At 36.0% G+C, this 17,685-nt stretch overlaps 2 protein-coding genes across 3 annotated transcripts; both read right to left on the bottom strand.

Moving 5' to 3' along the window:
• Window positions 1-72: 72 nt before the first annotated feature.
• LOC125201465 (OVARIAN TUMOR DOMAIN-containing deubiquitinating enzyme 3) lies at window positions 73-2,370 on the bottom strand. Of its 2 annotated transcripts, none has more exons than XM_048099588.1 (8): window positions 2,214-2,370; window positions 1,986-2,142; window positions 1,794-1,878; window positions 1,346-1,409; window positions 1,036-1,141; window positions 898-952; window positions 748-801; window positions 73-359 (listed from the first exon to the last, which is right to left on the bottom strand). In XM_048099588.1, exons 1-8 carry the CDS (start codon window positions 2,254-2,256, stop codon window positions 225-227), a joined length of 699 nt encoding a protein of 232 aa, XP_047955545.1. In that variant the 5' UTR covers window positions 2,257-2,370; the 3' UTR covers window positions 73-224. The 2 variants fall into 2 exon arrangements, with proteins under 2 accessions (XP_047955545.1, XP_047955544.1); XM_048099587.1 differs by having other exon boundaries at window positions 1,794-1,881; window positions 2,214-2,369.
• Window positions 2,371-2,457: 87 nt separating this feature from the next.
• LOC125201464 (DNA replication ATP-dependent helicase/nuclease JHS1) lies at window positions 2,458-14,135 on the bottom strand. The gene is made up of 34 exons (XM_048099586.1): window positions 13,497-14,135; window positions 12,377-12,544; window positions 12,055-12,294; window positions 11,900-11,962; window positions 11,603-11,791; window positions 11,458-11,514; window positions 11,317-11,378; window positions 10,694-10,826; window positions 10,428-10,538; window positions 10,242-10,338; window positions 9,987-10,069; window positions 9,658-9,723; window positions 8,972-9,127; window positions 8,789-8,844; window positions 8,621-8,678; window positions 8,430-8,540; window positions 8,279-8,335; window positions 8,040-8,174; window positions 7,745-7,966; window positions 7,170-7,244; window positions 6,852-6,973; window positions 6,691-6,763; window positions 6,494-6,598; window positions 6,190-6,357; window positions 5,275-5,344; window positions 5,035-5,186; window positions 4,388-4,465; window positions 4,214-4,306; window positions 4,002-4,139; window positions 3,625-3,664; window positions 3,449-3,522; window positions 3,185-3,319; window positions 2,794-2,913; window positions 2,458-2,700 (listed from the first exon to the last, which is right to left on the bottom strand). Exons 1-34 carry the CDS (start codon window positions 14,049-14,051, stop codon window positions 2,542-2,544), a joined length of 4,221 nt encoding a protein of 1,406 aa, XP_047955543.1. The 5' UTR covers window positions 14,052-14,135; the 3' UTR covers window positions 2,458-2,541.
• Window positions 14,136-17,685: the final 3,550 nt, after the last annotated feature.

The raw sequence follows: 17,685 nt of genomic DNA, 5'->3' as shown, positions 1-17,685 counted from the left end.
CTGTACATTAAAAGTGTGCTGGATTTGAAACTAGTAATACATATGGAGATAAAAATCAATTTAAGAGCTATATATGCAAATCAACCTCAATTTCATTAATTCAAAAATTTCTAACAAAATAACTGAAATTCAAATACAGCATAAATTCTAACCTTCCAAAAGATAATACACAAGAACATTGCATATCATAAACTGTCAACATGAGCATTGGGCAAACTACAAAGTCACACTAGCAGATCATAATGGTTTCTTCCTGTGTAGAGCAATCGAACAGCCTTCTGCTTCCCTTGTTCCGAACCTTTGTGGAATTCGGAGCCGTATTCTTGAATCAGAATGAAACCGGCTCCCCTTCCACCGTGCTGCAAGTTTATCACCAAGTTAATGTCGGGGTTTGTATACTAACTGCATGTTTTTTTAACAGCTTTGTATTGTAGTACTAATATTTTCTTTCCTTTATGTGATTCTGATCACGCACCATGTGCAAAGATGCTTAAATAAAAGTTGTACCAACAGTGTTGATGCAGTTGGCATATGAGTTCTCGTTACTATCAGAAGATGTGTGTGCAAGATGTAAGGTCCGGTGAAAAGAGTGATTATCGCGAGGACCTTAGGCTAAAGAGGAAGTCTGATTCGGATGATGTGAAGCACAATCCAGATTAACATTCAGTTATGGTGTAATCAAAACTTAAAATGCTCCACCACTTGTAATATAATCTAGAGATGATGCGATGTGCAAGAAAAGTATACCTCATGTTCCGGGATGTATACAACTATTGGCTGGCAGCACAACTTTGACAGCACCTGATGTTAAAGAGATTCATCAAATGAAAATTTAAAGAGCTTTCAGAGAGACAAGATCAAGAGCAAGAAAAGGAGGGATAAAATTTTCGTACTAACCAAAAGTTCAGGCTCTCCGCCCCAGAAATCTGGCCTTCCAATGCGTTGGCAGTAACTGCAGATAAAATTTACATTATGATTGAACGTCATCTAAAGAACATGGATGGTTACCTAGCCACCAACTAATGAAGGCCTCACCGTTTCAGAGATTCCTCGACAGTTATTGCAACCAAAGCCTCTTCAAACTGAAAGCGCTCTTTTTCATTGTCACATATAACTTCTTTTACAGCCATACGTAATTCATCTGTTGTTGAATCGTGCAAGTGTCACTTTCATCTTGCATAATCTCCGAAAAGCATAAAAAGCTAAAGCAAACAGAGTTCCTATGGGATCAGCTGGCATCTTTCTCAACCAGTCAGAAACCTCAAACTTGTTACACATAATCTTTCCAACTAGAAGAAAGGAACAGAAAGATAATCGAAGGAACCCACAAGTCTGATACACGGACCTGCACTCTCTCTCTCTTCCCTTGGGCCGAGTCTCATACCCTTGTTGATAGCCATTCCCTTTACCTGATTCCAAGCAAAAACTTCAAACCCAAAATAAAATACAAAAATTTGAACTCATTATCACAAAATGTTTGCTTATTCAGTAACTTTCTCTGGAGATGTCCAACTCCTGCAAGGCTAGTGGCATGTGAAAGCTAATTCGACCATCTTTCCAACGGTATGTTATCCATTCCTCAATGAAGACTCTTTTGGGAGTTACATAGTAAAAAAACAATCTTTTGGTCGTTAACCTCAAAGAAAAAGAATTGGCTAAATTAAACGATTCATCCGTTACAAATTTTTCTTTGCAAGTTCTCATCACTCCTAGATGCAATTGAATTTGAAATTTTGAGCAATCAAACAAATCCTACTCCTAAACCACAGATATTTCACTTTTTATAGTCATACCAGTGCACGGAACAGGCAGCGGCCATCACCGGTAACTTTCCGAACAGAATACCGCTCAACTTTCTTCATTGCCGGCGAACCCACACTTCTGAAACACAAAACACCGATCAGATTCTAATTACCTACTTTAATCAATTCCTTTTACCAGCAAAACCGGCACAATCACCACGTGTTTGATAAAAGTCCCCTTACACTGGGTTGCCAATCCTGGCGAAGAATCCCGGAGAGGTAGCGACGGATGAGGTGAGATGACGCGTGCTTCCGCCGCATTGACCGGAAAGTGAAGCGACCGGGGAAGCGGCAATCTCGAAACTCGCAATGCCGCTCCTGAGTTGCTGGAGAATAGCTTCTGTTCAATCAACGCTAGAAACAATTACATGTGGAATCGGTCAATTGAGCAGTGATAAGGTGCAGGTTTACCGTTGGAGGGACTGCCGAGCTTCATCTGTCGCTCTGCCGCCATTGAAATCTGCTAGTAGCAGAGCTTCCCTAATTCTCTAGTGCAGTGTCTTTTTTAGGCGGAAAAGATCAGATTTTGTAATTTATTTTCAAGGGTTTTGATTTTTGTAATTTAATTTGAGTCACTTATGTTTTCAACTGCATTGAATTTTCATACATTAAAATTAAGATTAAATCTTGTAATCATGGCTCTTTGATTGCTCAATGGCAAAGAAAGGGGGATCTATTGGCATAAAAAATATTCTACAAAATTGCCAAAACAAGCAAATTACATAAAGGAGAAGAGAAGTTAGATGAGGTGAGAGCATCTCCTTAGCTCAGGCTGGTATTTGATTTCCTTGTTTGAAACCACCACCATTCCACAAAGCTCTTCCACCTTCTCAATCATGAGTTTCAGCAATGGCACTTTCGACAGAGTTCGGCATGATCCCACCATGATCAACTTCTTCTGCTCAAACATCAATATGCATTCATCAGTTTTCTAGGTTGGATATGAAATGGATAAGCGTTATTGATGATAACGGACATGAAGAATCCGAACCTTGGCACGTGTAAGAGCTACGTTTATTCTGTGCCAGTCTCCAAGAAGCGAAGATGTGCCGTTCCTAGGGGTTTCAGAGGACTTCACGAAGGACACCAATATGCAGTCCTTATCTCTTCCCTGTAACAACAAAATAAAATCAACACTGGTTTAGCGATCACCAATGTTTGGCATTGATTTGTTATGTTCTTTCTAACGTTGTTGTGATGCAGCTACAAAATGGACATCAGTAACTTTAGGACAGAACATTAACAAATTTGTTAGGTTGTGTAAGAAAATGTAAAAAAAAATGTATCCTGATTCCTGAAATATCCTTGAGCAAGCAACCAGATTTGCGAAACTTAGAACAGGTCTCATTACACTAGTAGGCAACTATCTCATCAAGCATTACCTGATATTTGTCTATGGTATGTATCTCCACACCTTCAGGAGCAGCTTCTCGAATGAGATTAGCCTGAGCGTTGTAAGGAGTAATAATGCCAATAGCTTTCCCTTCAATGCCTCTAAGTACCAGGAGTTTAACGGCCTATTTAAAGAATAAATACGTAAGGAACATAAAAAAAACGTTTAGTAACAAGGAGTTGCGCTTACATTCATTTCTGAATAAAACTGTAAAATTTCTCGGGAGGGAGGAAAATTGAGAGGTTATTTTCACCTCTGCAATAATATGTGCCTCGATTGGGTTGTTTAGAGCTTTCCGGTCATTACTCTCATATGCAGGCAACAAATCTGCATTAGGAAGAGAAGTAGATTGTTCAAGTATATAAATAATCGATAATCATTAGTAATTACATTTTAAATATGAAGAGATGGGTTTTGTGGGGGAGAAACCTGTGTTGATAAATATAACAGGTTGGTTTGGATCCAGAACCTGCAGAACTTAACCAAGTTAGTTTATAGTTATGCAAATTTTAGAGAACACTCCCATGTTTTAATGCCAGAAATAACAACGAATGGGTTTCGCACCCAACATCTCATGAATGACAATGTGGGCCTTATAATCTAGGTGCTCAATGCCAAGAAAAAGTACAGCAGTACTTGAGATGCAGTGGCCAGTGTCGATGGTTTTCTCAACTTAGAAAAAGAAAACTATGATAATTTTTATGTCCTGACATAGCTTTAGGAACTGGTTAATCAAACTGGCATTTTCCCAAACCTGGGAAAAGAAAACTGTATAGAAAGAGATAATGTAAATATTCTATGAAGACCTTAATCAGCCACGCAGGTGAAGAAGCTGAAGACCTGTACTTGAGCTTTGCATTCTCTATTTCTGTAGAACCACAACGCAATCTATTTCCATATATCAAGGCGTTCGAGAGTTCCATTATGTCTGCGCACATCCGGTACTACATATTGCACAAATATTGCATTTAGATTTTCACCAAACATACAGAACAAGCCATAAATGAAAATGGAGTACCTGGAAATGCAAAGCTGCAATCGCATGTGGATGTGCTTCTGAGAGCCTGCAGAAGAGGCTCACACTCATTCCATTCTCCTTAGCCTCTGGACTCTAATATCAGGAATGCAATTCATATATATTAGTCGCCAATACTTTACGAGGCTTGGGAGCATTACGAAGAAAGAAATGAACCTGGACGAGTGGGGGTAATTGATAATGATCCCCAACGAGAACAAATCTTGAAGCAAATGCGAGTGGACCCAAGGATACCTGATTAAGAAACAGGAAGAACTTATCTAAAACATCCATCAGATACATTGGTGCAGACTGTTCATAATGAGTAATAAAAGCTAACTATTGCTTGGTAATGTGTCAATCATATTAAGAAAAATTATACTTGCAACAGTGCAACTTGATACAAAATAAAATTATTTTGGCTCATCTACTAGGCCTTTATGGTAACAAGCAATGCAACTAGATGGAAACTCATTAACACAGATTGGCAAATTGATTATCGTGGGACTTGGAGAGAGAAACAAAAACATATGGACAGAGAGAACCTTCGCCTTATGTTTCTTTCAAGTGCATTGTCAGCTAGACAACTTCCATATCAACTTACCGCAGTTTGGTCAAATTAAACGCTTACAGAATTGTCATTTACAGAATTATGTGTTGGTTTTCTGAGCATCAAAATGAAGGGCCACTACCTATAATGTCTATGCTCTATGGTTGGTGTATTGTCACACAACCTAATTTTTTCAAAGAAATTGAAATTAATGAAACTTGAAAACTTTTTTATCACTTGTACCAAAAATATTAGTGGATAAAAAGAAAAATACCGGAAGTGTTATCTGTCCTGCTTCATCCATGATGCATATGTCAAACCTCTTGTTAGTTAGCAAAGGGCTCGTTATTCCCAAGCAAGTAACAGCAACAACATTAACCTTTTCTAGCCTTTCCTTAATATCCTGGGTGCTATTCATATTCATTACTGCCATCACAATGATTGTATGAAAAGTTAAAAAAAATAAAATTAAGATTGTAAATGAGGCTATACTTATCACTTACAACTGACCAACCTGATATGCAATTCTCTTGAACTTCCTCATGCACCGCCTCGTTCCTTCCGATTCTTATGAAATCTACGCCCTGTAGAAGTACTCAAACAGTGTGATGCAACAGAACCCTCAAAAGGGTGCAACAAGAAACAAGGCAACTAGTAGAGAACTAAATAAGTAAATAGCAATGTCTGTAATAATTATTTGCAGCACATCTATCTTTTAATCCCAAATGATATGATGACAATAACTCTGCCATGGGTGTCTTCATACTCACCTTTAGAGGTAATCAAGTTTCCTCATTATTTTTTAAGCTAAACAAGAAAGTAGAGATTATTATAGTTTTTGCTATTTATACATAATTGTAGTTGGTAAATAAGACAAACAAACACAAAACTTCTAAAATTTTACTATATTGGGAATATCACGTTTTTACATTGTGTCAAATAAAAAACTGGAAAATAACAAAGGCTGCTGAAGTATGCATACATCTTGTTACTGCAAAAAGTCATAAAATTTTAAACATTGCATACCTCCATTTCGTTGTATGGAAGTAATAAAATTAATGTCCTCTTTATTTTGAAATTATATTTCTGCATTGATCTGCTGAGTCTAGTTATTTTCCTAAAGCAAATAGGGGACCCCTTTCGTTGACCCAAAATTCAAAATGATTAAATATAAAGAAGTGTGACCTCTATCAACTAATCAAAGAAACAAAAAAGGAAACTAGGTCCTGCACATGTTGAGGAGGCACAACATATCTTCTTCTTGATTATCAGCACAAGAATCACTTAAAAGTATTAGCAATTACATGGAATCTTGCACACACATATAAGGTAGACAAAATTATTATTACAGCAAAAACCCAATCTCCGAGCTTTTGAGTACTTGGACAATTAACTATCACGAAATGATGCAGCAAGGATGAATTATGACCTGAGCTTTCAATTTGATTAATAAATTGTCAACGGCCGAATTTGTGTAGGATGTGAGCAAAATGGATGCACCTCTTAGCAGCAAAGCCTTCACAGCATGTACCATGGTGGAAGTTTTGCCTGTCCCAGGCATTCCAAGAATAAGAGCATAATCCTTAGCTGTGAGTATCTGAGATTAGTCGTATACAAATGTTATCAACAACTAGAACATCACATAAAAGGAATGCCAACTTTTTCTTGTACACAGAATGGAAACTAGAGAGAATAATTTCGGCTTTAGTAACTAACAGAGTTTACATTCTGACCTTGAGTATAGCTCTTCTTTGATCATCATTTAAACTTTTCTCTGACTGGACATATGAAATGGCGGGATCTTGACTAAGTATGCAGCCACTGTCAAATCTAGGCATCTGCAATCGTTTGAAGGGATAAGCATTTGAAATTTGTTATGTGATTAAAAAGAACTAATATAAAGGAGGAACATAAGATTCAGAATGTTCACCTCAAGATCCACAACCTTCTTCCTCAGACAAGTACTACTTTCATTTTGCAAAAAGAGTTGGATAAGATTGAACCTGGTAAGGGTATAAGTACCATCACATTATTGTATGCTCTGTTAAAGAACTAGGAAAAACTATATAACAGTAAGAATATTTTGCTAACCTCATGATTGCGTATGATGTCATAATTTCATCTTTGTCAATTCGCCAGGATTGTTTACAGAGTTCCTCTGTCATAGACCTAGGACTATGCCCTGGAAGCCTTAATCGCTTTGCCAAAGATACCTAAAAGATACAAGAACCAGATATATTATCATCTATGATAACATATATTTTAAATGATAAAGGTACCACAAGTGATAAGAATGATGCAGCTGCAAGTTTTTGGTAGCATCTTAATTTTTCCTTTAGGAAGGAGGAAATGCAGTAATAAGTATCTATGATGCAACTGACATATCGACTACCCAAATCTTGTACTTACAGAGACATGGAAGTTACCAATGTCCTCAATAATCCCATTAGAAACTCGTAGATGATCTGGTTCAGTGCTTAATACCTGTGACCATAAATGGATAAGTTTGAGTTTGAGGTACTATACATTTGCATGTGATGGTAGGCAAAGATATACTCTCAACCATTGAAGAACTAAGAAATGCAATCAATCACATTCCATTTTATCAGGGTAAAAGTGTGAACACAGTATGGTACATACATATACAAATTCTGTCAACTAATTTAAATAAATACAGCAACTGCAAGAAGATCATTTGAATTCTTCCTAAGAAAACCAACCAAGATACATCCTAAGGATTGCAGGGGGAAAAATTTATCAAGGAAAGCAAGGAAAAAAAATAAATTATATCCCATTACAAGTTAGTAAGTGTCCACTTGTTGATATAACTATACAGGAGTACTCAAAATGAAAATGAAAATGAAAATAACAAACCACATAATCTCCATTTCAAAACATAATTATATCCCATTACAAGCTAGTGAGTGTCCACTTGTTGAGTACTCAAAATCCTTGAAGATAACAAGAAGACAAAAACAACATACCACATAATCTCCATTTCGAAACATATGCTCTAAGGGAGAGGAGGCACGTAATGGATCATGATTTGGTTGTTCAGGAGAGACAAAGCGGTAAACAAATCGGTTTCTCCTGGACATTTTTCTCTCTGATGATGTATCTGAATTATCAAGAACCAAGGATGATAGAGAAATGGGGTGGTGGTCATTCCTAGAACTGCTAGAGAGCCAGCTCTCCTTCTTTGCAATCTACATGGATAAGTTATAAATTATGAATAGGCATCAAAGATTCAAACAAAATGTAGCAAGTCAGTCACAACACCTCCACATGTTTAGCCTCCAGATCAATTAGTCTTTCCCATTTCTGGAGAAAAATGGCATGTGTTGAGGTTAAATGGGACACAAGCGACTCATACATGGCACCTAGTCCACTTCCTTCAACAGTACCTCCATTTGCCTTCACATAGAAACAAACTTAAGAAATAAATTTTGCAGGAATTAATTGACTACTATATCAGCAAAATGAGCTAACTGTTAAATCGTAGGATTCAAATGACAGACCTTGTGATAAACACTGCAGGCATTCAGGTGCCTGCAACTTCTACAAACATTTGGATTCTGGATGAAATAAATGACAAAAAATTGTATACAAACGTGAGAAGCATATCAAAAGATTTAATAGGAAAAAATAAATAATCAGATGTGAAGATACTTGTAGCATAGGTGGAAATTGCTGAGTTGTTGATGCCTTAAGCAGATCATTTGCAAGTTCATTGCGCCGCATAATGAGCCACATTAAGTCAGACCTTTTAACCGAGATTCCCTTCACAAAATATGCATGTTAGAGTGTTCAATATTGAGTAGTCAAAAAGGGTAGGAAGAAGACCAAATATGGTAGCAAACCCGTGTTTCATCTGTATGAAGATAATAAAGAAGACCACATTCAATGTTCATCATGTACCTGAAAGAGGACAAAAAACAGAAAACTTATGCATGTAACTATTGAAGGTTTTTTGTTAAACCGTTGCAGAAAAAATATAAGCATGCAAGAAAATCTTGTTGATAACACACCGCTCTGACATCAGGAGAGTATATAGCATCACTTGTGCAGTATGCTCTATAGCTACCTGCACCCATGAAAAAATGTAAAAAAAGTATTACAGTAGGTCACACTAAAAAGAACATCAAGTGATATGAGGTCACACTAAAAAAGCATACTGCTCCTTCCCATAACGGGGTTGACAATTAACACACCTGTCCACTTGTTCCCTTTCCAGTTTTGAACTCCAGAGGCATAATTACTTCATTAGCTTCTGCAGAATTTGTGTTGGTTCTAACTCGGAGAGAAGCATCAATCATTCCTTTCAATCCATACCTTTGGCCCCAGACCATTTCTTCAATGTCGATTACCTGTGTATTAAAAGTCTAAATCTAATCAAACACAATATCATAAAGCAGACTTGTCATTTTTCTTACCAAACCTTGAAAAATCATAGAGCAGACTGGATATACAGAAAGATTAAGTAGGTATGAAGTATAAGCAATGTGTAAAAAATATATAATGTCAATGTTTTGTTTTGTAGATCTTGTTTCTCTTTGCTGACAATTTTTGCAAACAGGGTTGAAATTGAGGGGAGATACTCATACTCATAACAAACAGTCAACAAGACATAGAATGCTACCCACACACAATATTTCTTTGACTTTAGAGGAAATACTTCTTTCTGTTATACTAGTTTCACATTAGCTTGGACACCAATATTGTGGGTTACAAATTTAACCTAAAGGATGACTCACATAATTGTATTTTACAAAATTGAACTCATGGTACTTTTTGATGAAGACAAAAGCTAATTTTATGAAAAGAATAAATAATATCATGCGATAAAAGAGTTAACCAGCTGACTTTGTTATGTACCTATAAAAATAAAAGTCCATACCTCGCAAATTTTGACCTTCTTTAGTCCTTCATCACTATTGAAGTCTACAGTTGGGCTTTTCGAACCCTAAAAGGGAATAATAAAACCCAAGTCAGAGGTTGTGATCCCACAGTGGGAAATAGTTGTCTAGTTAAAAAGTCAAGGCACCTTAGGATTAGCCTTAACATGTGTAAAAAGAATAGATATGCATAGCTTGGAGGAAAAAAAAAAGAGTACGATTCATTAAGTTTATCTTGTATAAGGCATACTCTCAGAATTTTAGTACTACAGTTTACAGCAATTCAAATGTAGCACCTAAAATTGCATACATCATAACTTTACCACAGTACCTGTGAATCTCGAAAGGAGGATATCCAATTCAATATTTTTGGGATTGCTGCAATCATAGTTTTGAAGATATCATTTTCATTCGCTGCAATAAACCAACAACCATGGAGTTAGTTTTGAAAAAAAATTGATAACCTGTGTTCTATTATTGTATGAAAGTCTAAGCTGCTAGAGTATACAAGCAAAGGTAAAAATTTCAAGTGTAGTACAAAGCAGAAAATGTGACGGTTAGAATAAGGAATCCATAAGGTCCCCACCTCCACATGCATAGAGATTCTCAAGACTTTTGTGAAGCACTGTTCTGGCATATTCTTCTAAGGATTCTTTCGTGGGGGATTCACTGATGAGGCCAGCCTAAAGATATTCAACGTTAGCTAAGAAAATCACATATGACATAGTGTAGCTAATCAGAATATATGTTTTAGGATGGCTGTTTTTAGAACCTGATAGATCTGATGCAATAAGGTACCAATCAATGCTGCTGTTGAATTCTCCGTGCTTTTTATCCTCTCATCCAGGACGGTGCGCCTTGGGCAGCTGAAACTAGCAGAAACCTATAGTAAGGCAATTTAGAAAACAATTAGGAAAGAGGTGAAAGCAGGAATCTTGAACTCAACACAATATGGTTCTGTTATATTACACATTGTATGAGTGCACATAAGCTGAAGCTCAAAACTCAAAGAAGAAGAAAATGAATAATTGGTTATACCCGAGTTCCAGATACCAAGATATCTGGGTGGACGATGAAAAAGTTCTTCTCACGATTGACGTCACACTTCCCTTCGGAATCGAATTCACCAACAACATGAACAGTGTCTCCAGGCGCCACGACACTGTCATACCTAGTATGATAATAAGAAAATGAGAAAATTTATAGCAATCACTACTTCTAAAAAATTTGAGCATAATACAGCCCAACCAATAACACTGGGACACTTAGAGTGGCTTGCAACTAAGAGATGACTGTGCAGAAACAAGAGGTGCAACACGAAAATAAGAGAAGATGAATTTTGACTGATCCAAATTGGCAGATCTAAAGGTAGAATATATTAGTAGACTGCTTGGTATTGGAATTTGGAAATCATATAAAAGACCAATCTCGGCAGTTAGCCTTCACTGGGTTGTAAATTTAAGTTACACTGCAAGACTGAAGAAAATGTATGTACCTGTTTTCAGTATTTAGTATGTTAATGAAATCCAGATAAGACCACAGACAACAAAACAGATTAACAGTAACAGTAATAAAATAGTACTTCCACCTAAACCTGTGCATGCTCAAATTCAAACATCTAACAATCAGTTGCTTTTTAAGGAATGTCTCAATCTACTCACCATGCATCCCACAATTGCAAGGACCGTTCAGCTCCATTTTGCTCATTCAATAAGCGTAGTACCTGTAATGATATTAGTATTACCCAGAAGGCCCTTACTAGTAGCATAAGAATGCCCAAGTTAACAAAAGAGCATGCATACCTTGAAAACGGATGGAGGACCACCAGATGATCCAGAAAGTCCGCGCTTTTCTGAAACCTATTGCAGATGTAAAAATAGAACTTTGTCAGGACAATCTTGTATTTCATGAAGGGGAATGTATAAGGAAAAAGGTATTGGTGCCTACCTCCAATACAAGAAAACTGAAATTTGAGTATGTAGTGGATCTATTTTCTTCTGAATGTGTTGTTGGGCGGTGTACAACAACATCAGCTTTGCTGTATCTCTCAACATCTAAGTGTGATTGAGCATCTTTAGATGATGAACTTTCAACAGATATTACATCCTCTACTTGATCTAAGAGTTCAATCAAAGCCTGTCATGAGAAAAGATATAATGATTGTGAATTCAGAATATACTTCTGGTGTTTAATATTGACAAAGGAACAATAATAAACGAATATTGGAGAGAGAATAATTATAACCTTTTTGTGCTGTCTTGAACCCAACTGGTTGGGCACCCCTTTGTCACCCACTTCTTCAACAGCCTGCATCTCATGTGTCATCAAATTTAATAAGAAAAACATTTATTGTCTTTAAGAAAATGAAATTTTTAATGTGAAAATATTAGTTGGGCCACCTTGCCGGTGCAACAAGACAGTGAGGGTGGGGTAGTGAATGGGCTCTGAGAATCACGTAATCCAGATTTATCAGTGCAATTCGAATTTCTATGATTTCCAGGGCAGCTTAAATTAAGACCATGGTTGACCTTTCTTGACGCAAGCCCGTCAGAGCATATTATGGATTTCCTATGCGGCTTTAGTGGAGGTGAAGAAAGCCACTTCTCAAGCTTCCCCGACATGTTAGGAGAAATTTTTACCTACAAACAGGAACTAGTTTGTTACTCTAAAAATAATAAAAAACCGAAATGCGGCAATACCCAAAAAGAAAATCTAGAGGACCTTTTCCTGTGAGCATTCTTGAAAATTCATTGAGTTAAACCTAGTGGAATCTGCCAACACACTTATCCTCCCATGTAAATGCTTAGACATAGCATGCAGCCTCTCATTTACTGGAGAAATTTTCCATGTCACCTCATCAACCGTGTCATCCTGGGTCTGCTTGATTAGCTATCAAGAGATACAAAGGGTCAAGACAGAAGTTCAAAACAAAAGTGACAGCAACAAACATTCTACCTACTTCACACTCTTACATCAGCTGCATAACTGATCTTGAGCGTTATGTTTAATTGTTTCACTTCAACAACGTTTAGTTATAACATGAAGTCATGAACTCTACTTGCTACTAGTCTACATTTACGGAAGAGTTGAAAGAGAAAATGAAAGGACAGTTTCTGCCATTTCTGGAAAAAGAATATAGAAACCACATTTGATGCAAGTCTCTACAATATGGCTCCAGTAGGCATTGAATGTATCCACAATCCTCATATGCAGCTTGCAAAACGGAAACACAGATCTTTCCTCTATTCCTCAACCGTTAAATCATCTAAACTGTATAAATCTCAAGTTTGTCCAGTGAATAACGTTACACGGCAAAATTCTTCACTGTTACACTAAATTCTTTATCTATATCATGTACAACGACATATCCTTCCATATGAATATAAAGTAAATAGACTAGCCCGGATTACCATAGGCCACAGAAGCTCAAACCAACTATACGATGGGTAAGAGTTATTACCATTCCAAGAGAAAATGAATAGGCAGTTTCTGCCATTTATGCAAAAAGAATAAAGACTCCCACATTGGAAATGTTCTACAATATGGCTCCAGAAGGCACTGAATGTATCCACTATCCTCATATGCAGCTTGCAAACCGGAAACACGAATACTTTCCTCTATTTCTCAAGCGTGAATCATCTAAACTGAACAAATTCTCAAGTTTTTCCAGCGAATTATGTCACACAGAAAAATTTCTTCAATGAGTTAATTCAATTCTTTATCTATATTATCCAGAACGATCTATCCTTCCTTCCATCTGTATATAAAGTAAATATGCACGCCCAGATAACCATAGGCCACAGAAGCTCAATCCAACTATTCAAAGAGTAAGAATTATTACCATTCCAGGAGAAAACTTGAAACGCTTAACCGAGACAGACTTGGACGTCTCTGGTGTCACATCCAGTTGATTATCCTCAACATCAATCACCACCGGCGATAAATTATCCAGCCGTGGATCTGGCGATCGACTAGATATCTCAGCCTTCAACAAATTTTCCGTCTTTTCCACATTATTTACATCTACAGCTCCAATATGATCCTCCACAGGCACATTGCCTCCGCTTGTATCATTTCGAGAAACACAGTCATTCGCATTTACCGAATTAATTCTAGTGTTTACACCCCTTACACATTCAGTCCGCGATTCAACTGCATCACAAGGATTCTCCGGTCCCACTTTAGACCGACCCGCAATCGGCTTACCTACGATCCGGGAGTTTTTGTTTGCGGCAGAATCAGCTGTGGGGTCGTCACATCTTTTCTGGATTTGGGTCTGGGAGTGGCGCTCAAAGAAGTGCTGTATACCAAATTTAGACGGTTCAGATTGCTGCTGCTCGCGATTTGGATTGTTCGGCTTCTTGCCTCCTGAGCTCGCCCTCTTCCGCGGAGCCATTAATCGGAGGTTCCAGCCAGCCCGATTTACGATTAACTTGGAGCTCGATTTGGCGTGATATGATTAGAGGAAAGAGTGAAGATTAGAGATGGAGATACAGAAAATGGGGAGTGAGAATTGGGGATTCAATTTTCGCGCCAAAAGGTTTTGGTTTATGGAGGGAGCGATGTTGGGCCGTTGGATGAAAATGGACGGCGTGGATTCGTTGCAGCGGCTCTTGTTGGGCCTGGGATTTTTTTAGCAACATCCTTGTATGGGCCTCTTGAATTAGTCCAATGGATCAATCCCCAGCCCAACAGATGTTTGTGTTTTTATTTATAATTTTATTAATAAAAAAATATTATAATGTTTGACCCTATAACTCCTTACTTTACAACTAGTAAATTTAACTGTATAGTCCATCTCTCTCTTACTTATTTTCGTATTTTACGTTTTATATTTAGAATTTTACTAATTAAAATTATAATTTTAAAATAAAAATTATTTATAACTCCTAAATTATAAATCTAATAAATTTAAGTATATAGCCCCTCTTTCTTTCTTTCTTATTATGATATTTTTTTCAATAGAAATTACAAAAAATTTGTATCTCTCATCGCTCCAAATATTCGTTGACAAATCTTCCTTTGCTTGCTAACCATATGTTAAAATGAAGGAAATAAAATACTCCCTCTGTTCTATAGTAATAGAGTCATTTTGCCATTCTGGTACGTTCCATTGTAATAGAGTCATTTTCCTTTTTAGTAAAAAGTCAACATATTTTTAATACCTACTTTACTCTCTCTTACCTTTATCTCTCTTCATATCTCTACTTTTTTCATTTTCCACTTTATTCTCCATTTACTTAACACTCACCTAACACAATTTTTCTTAATTTCTGTGTCGAAAAGAAATGCTCCCATTACTATGGAACGGAGGGAGTAGTGATTTCGACCGCTATATTTTTGGACCGCTATTTTATTGCTCCATCTTTCACTCTCTGCCAATTAATTCTATACACACTCCTCTAGATTTACATCATTACATATCATGGATTAGATTCATTTTTTGTTATTCGGGTTTGCTTAGATTAGATTTAGATGTAACTTTTCTTTTGTCTTTTTATTGCTTGCGTGTTTATGACAGACTTATGGCTCGCCAATGATTTGATTTAAACATTTTTTTCACAAAAAAGAAAAAGAAAAAAACACATTCAAATATAGGTATGAATCTGAGTATGAACATCATCTTGATTCGTAAATTAGTCTTGATAGAAGTTATTGAATGCATGAGGTGGCCCCAAAAAATTCTTTCATCGCTGTTGGTGAAAAGAATATTTCAGCTACTAATTGCCAATCATATAATTGAGTAGCTAGCTACTGTTGGACCAGTAGATTCAATCAACCCACCATAGATGCATGCTAACGATGTTGAACTAGAAAAGGCAACCCATTACTTCATTACAAATTTCAACAAATTAAATATAAATAAAATAAAGTAGTCGTAAAAAACATCTGGATAATATAATGTAGTACGGAGTTATATAAATTTATTCTCCCAAACTAAACGATAAATAAGAGATAGGATTAAATCGAAAATCCAAGATCAAAACCCTTCTTTAATGATTTCGACCGGATCCTCGTAACATCTCCGACAAATTATTGAACACCATCATATTTTAAGGATTTCGTATGTTCCAAACTACCCATAATTATAGGCTTTTCATAACGGTTTGGTTATTGCCAACTGCCAAGTATGGGCATACATATTATTTTATGTGATTTGCACGACAAACTGGGTAAAAATGTGTATATAGGTGCAAGTGGGAGAAACTGTATCCACACGTGAAATTGTATTCAAAATGTGAATTAAAATATATCAAATGAAATATAGTAACACCTATCACCACTGATTTTGGGATGAAACTTTACTAGGATTTGATTCAGTGGCGACGCAGAAATATTTTTTGACAGGAGATATATGAAAAAATAATATTCTCTATGATGCATTTAAGATGAGTAATTTTCTTTTTGTCATTCTCTCTATTTTTTCTTTTTTTAACTTAACTATAAATAAAAATCATATAAAATCTCGTTTCTAGAAAGAAATTTCGCTTTAAGCAAAATATTAAAACTATTCATGTTGTATTTATATTTGTCATTGTTTCATGATTGTCAATGTATCTTCTTCCTTCAGACGTTGGGCGACCATTATCTTCCTTTATTTTTCTTTGTACGTTTTCAATTTGCAGGTTCAATTCAGCCCTTCCTACCATTAAATTTTTGTTGATTTAGTCTTCATGGCCCTATCTTGGCACGGGATGGAGTTTCCTTTTGAATTTTTCACCAAGCTTTGAAGTAGAAAAAAAAAGGAAGAAAATAACTTGTTGGCAGGGGCTTAAGCCTTCCATTCTGTTTTACTGTGTCCGCCACTGATATGATTGGTCTTTTATTCACGTATTATGTATGTTCCAATAAATAATACTTCTTCTGTCCCATTTTAGCAATCTCGCTGATTTTTATATCTTACTTTATCATTTCTCCACTTTAACTATTAATTATCATTTTTATAAAACAAATGCAGAAAAGTCAACGAAACTGCTAAAATAGAACGGAGGGAGTAACATATCTAATCCCTATAAAATCGAGCATAGTACCAGAGCATGCCACATGCTGAACGTTCCGTCAAATGTGACGTGCTATGAGTAATCATGTTCAGTTATTAGCAAATATGAAGGACTTACATGTGAGGAGTGTGTCATTTGTATGTTACAAAAGACCTCCATGTAAGTGGGTATGTTGAAAATCCACATATGAATTGTCCCAATTAAAAAATGTGAAATAAAAACAAATTAAACTTAAATACTTAGTGAATTGCACTTTATATCATTAATTGATTTTACAGTGAAATACAATTGATTCATTAGCATATAGTAGTACAATAACAATTCATCTATGTCTACCAATCTATACTCTTTTCAGTCTTGGACCACATGTCTCAATTGGTTGGATGCATGCAATGCTTCTTTTTTTTTTTTTCAAATTACTTGATTACATTAGCATATAGGAGTACTAGTATTTCTCGTTCTCTTCCCGGACCCCTCACCTTCCAAGAAAATTGTGCATTATTTTTGTGTGACGTAGACTTTTAAGTAATAATATAATTTTTAATTGAGAAAATGTCACACTATATTGTATTTTATGATGTTAGTTTATAAATAGTGACGGACCATTTGTTTTATATAAATAGATGTGAAAATTAAAATAAAAGTATAAACAAAATATGTCAAAAAATGCTAAGTGGAGTAGTGTGTAATATATTGTGTGACATCTAATAAAAATAAATATACACTGATGAATATAACCATTAAAACTTTTATGCAAATTTGAAGCCGTATTAAACTTTTAAGGAATCGTGACTTAATTCTCGGACGTTAATTACATCTGCATATCGTATCTATATTAACTTTTTGAGAGGAATCCTATATCATCTTTTGAATTGGTAAATTAATTGCTATTGTTTGTACCACGAGAAGTAAGAGTAATGGGCCATCGACCATCGTAACATATTTTTTGCTCGTTGACCAGACCACAAGATGCTTCTGCTTCACATAAATATGGTGACATACAATGCATGTGTAAATAAATAACTAGAG

The sequence above is a fragment of the Salvia hispanica genome, chromosome 1 (assembly GCF_023119035.1).
Source record: "Salvia hispanica cultivar TCC Black 2014 chromosome 1, UniMelb_Shisp_WGS_1.0, whole genome shotgun sequence".
Classification (NCBI taxonomy): domain Eukaryota; kingdom Viridiplantae; phylum Streptophyta; class Magnoliopsida; order Lamiales; family Lamiaceae; genus Salvia; species Salvia hispanica.
The sequence above is the reverse complement of the archived record's forward strand: the minus strand, read 5'-3'. Positions and strand labels throughout refer to the sequence as shown.

Bases quoted from the DNA above. Each gene is read 5' to 3' on its own strand.
- LOC125201465 (XM_048099587.1), bottom strand. From the start codon at position 2,256: ATGGCGGCAGAGCGACAGATGAAGCTCGGCAGTCCCTCCAACG. The intron at 1,882-1,985 runs GTAAGGGGACTT...TTTGTGTTTCAG, and splicing joins GCCAGGATTGGCAACCCAGT to AAGTGTGGGTTCGCCGGCAA. The intron at 953-1,035 runs GTGAGGCCTTCA...TTTTATCTGCAG, and splicing joins GTCGAGGAATCTCTGAAACG to TTACTGCCAACGCATTGGAA.
- LOC125201464 (XM_048099586.1), bottom strand. From the start codon at position 14,051: ATGGCTCCGCGGAAGAGGGCGAGCTCAGGAGGCAAGAAGCCGAACAAT. The intron at 5,345-6,189 runs GTCATAATTCAT...GTACTTCTACAG, and splicing joins TAATCAAATTGAAAGCTCAG to GGCGTAGATTTCATAAGAAT. The intron at 5,187-5,274 runs GTTGGTCAGTTG...TTGTGATGGCAG, and splicing joins TCAAGAGAATTGCATATCAG to TAATGAATATGAATAGCACC.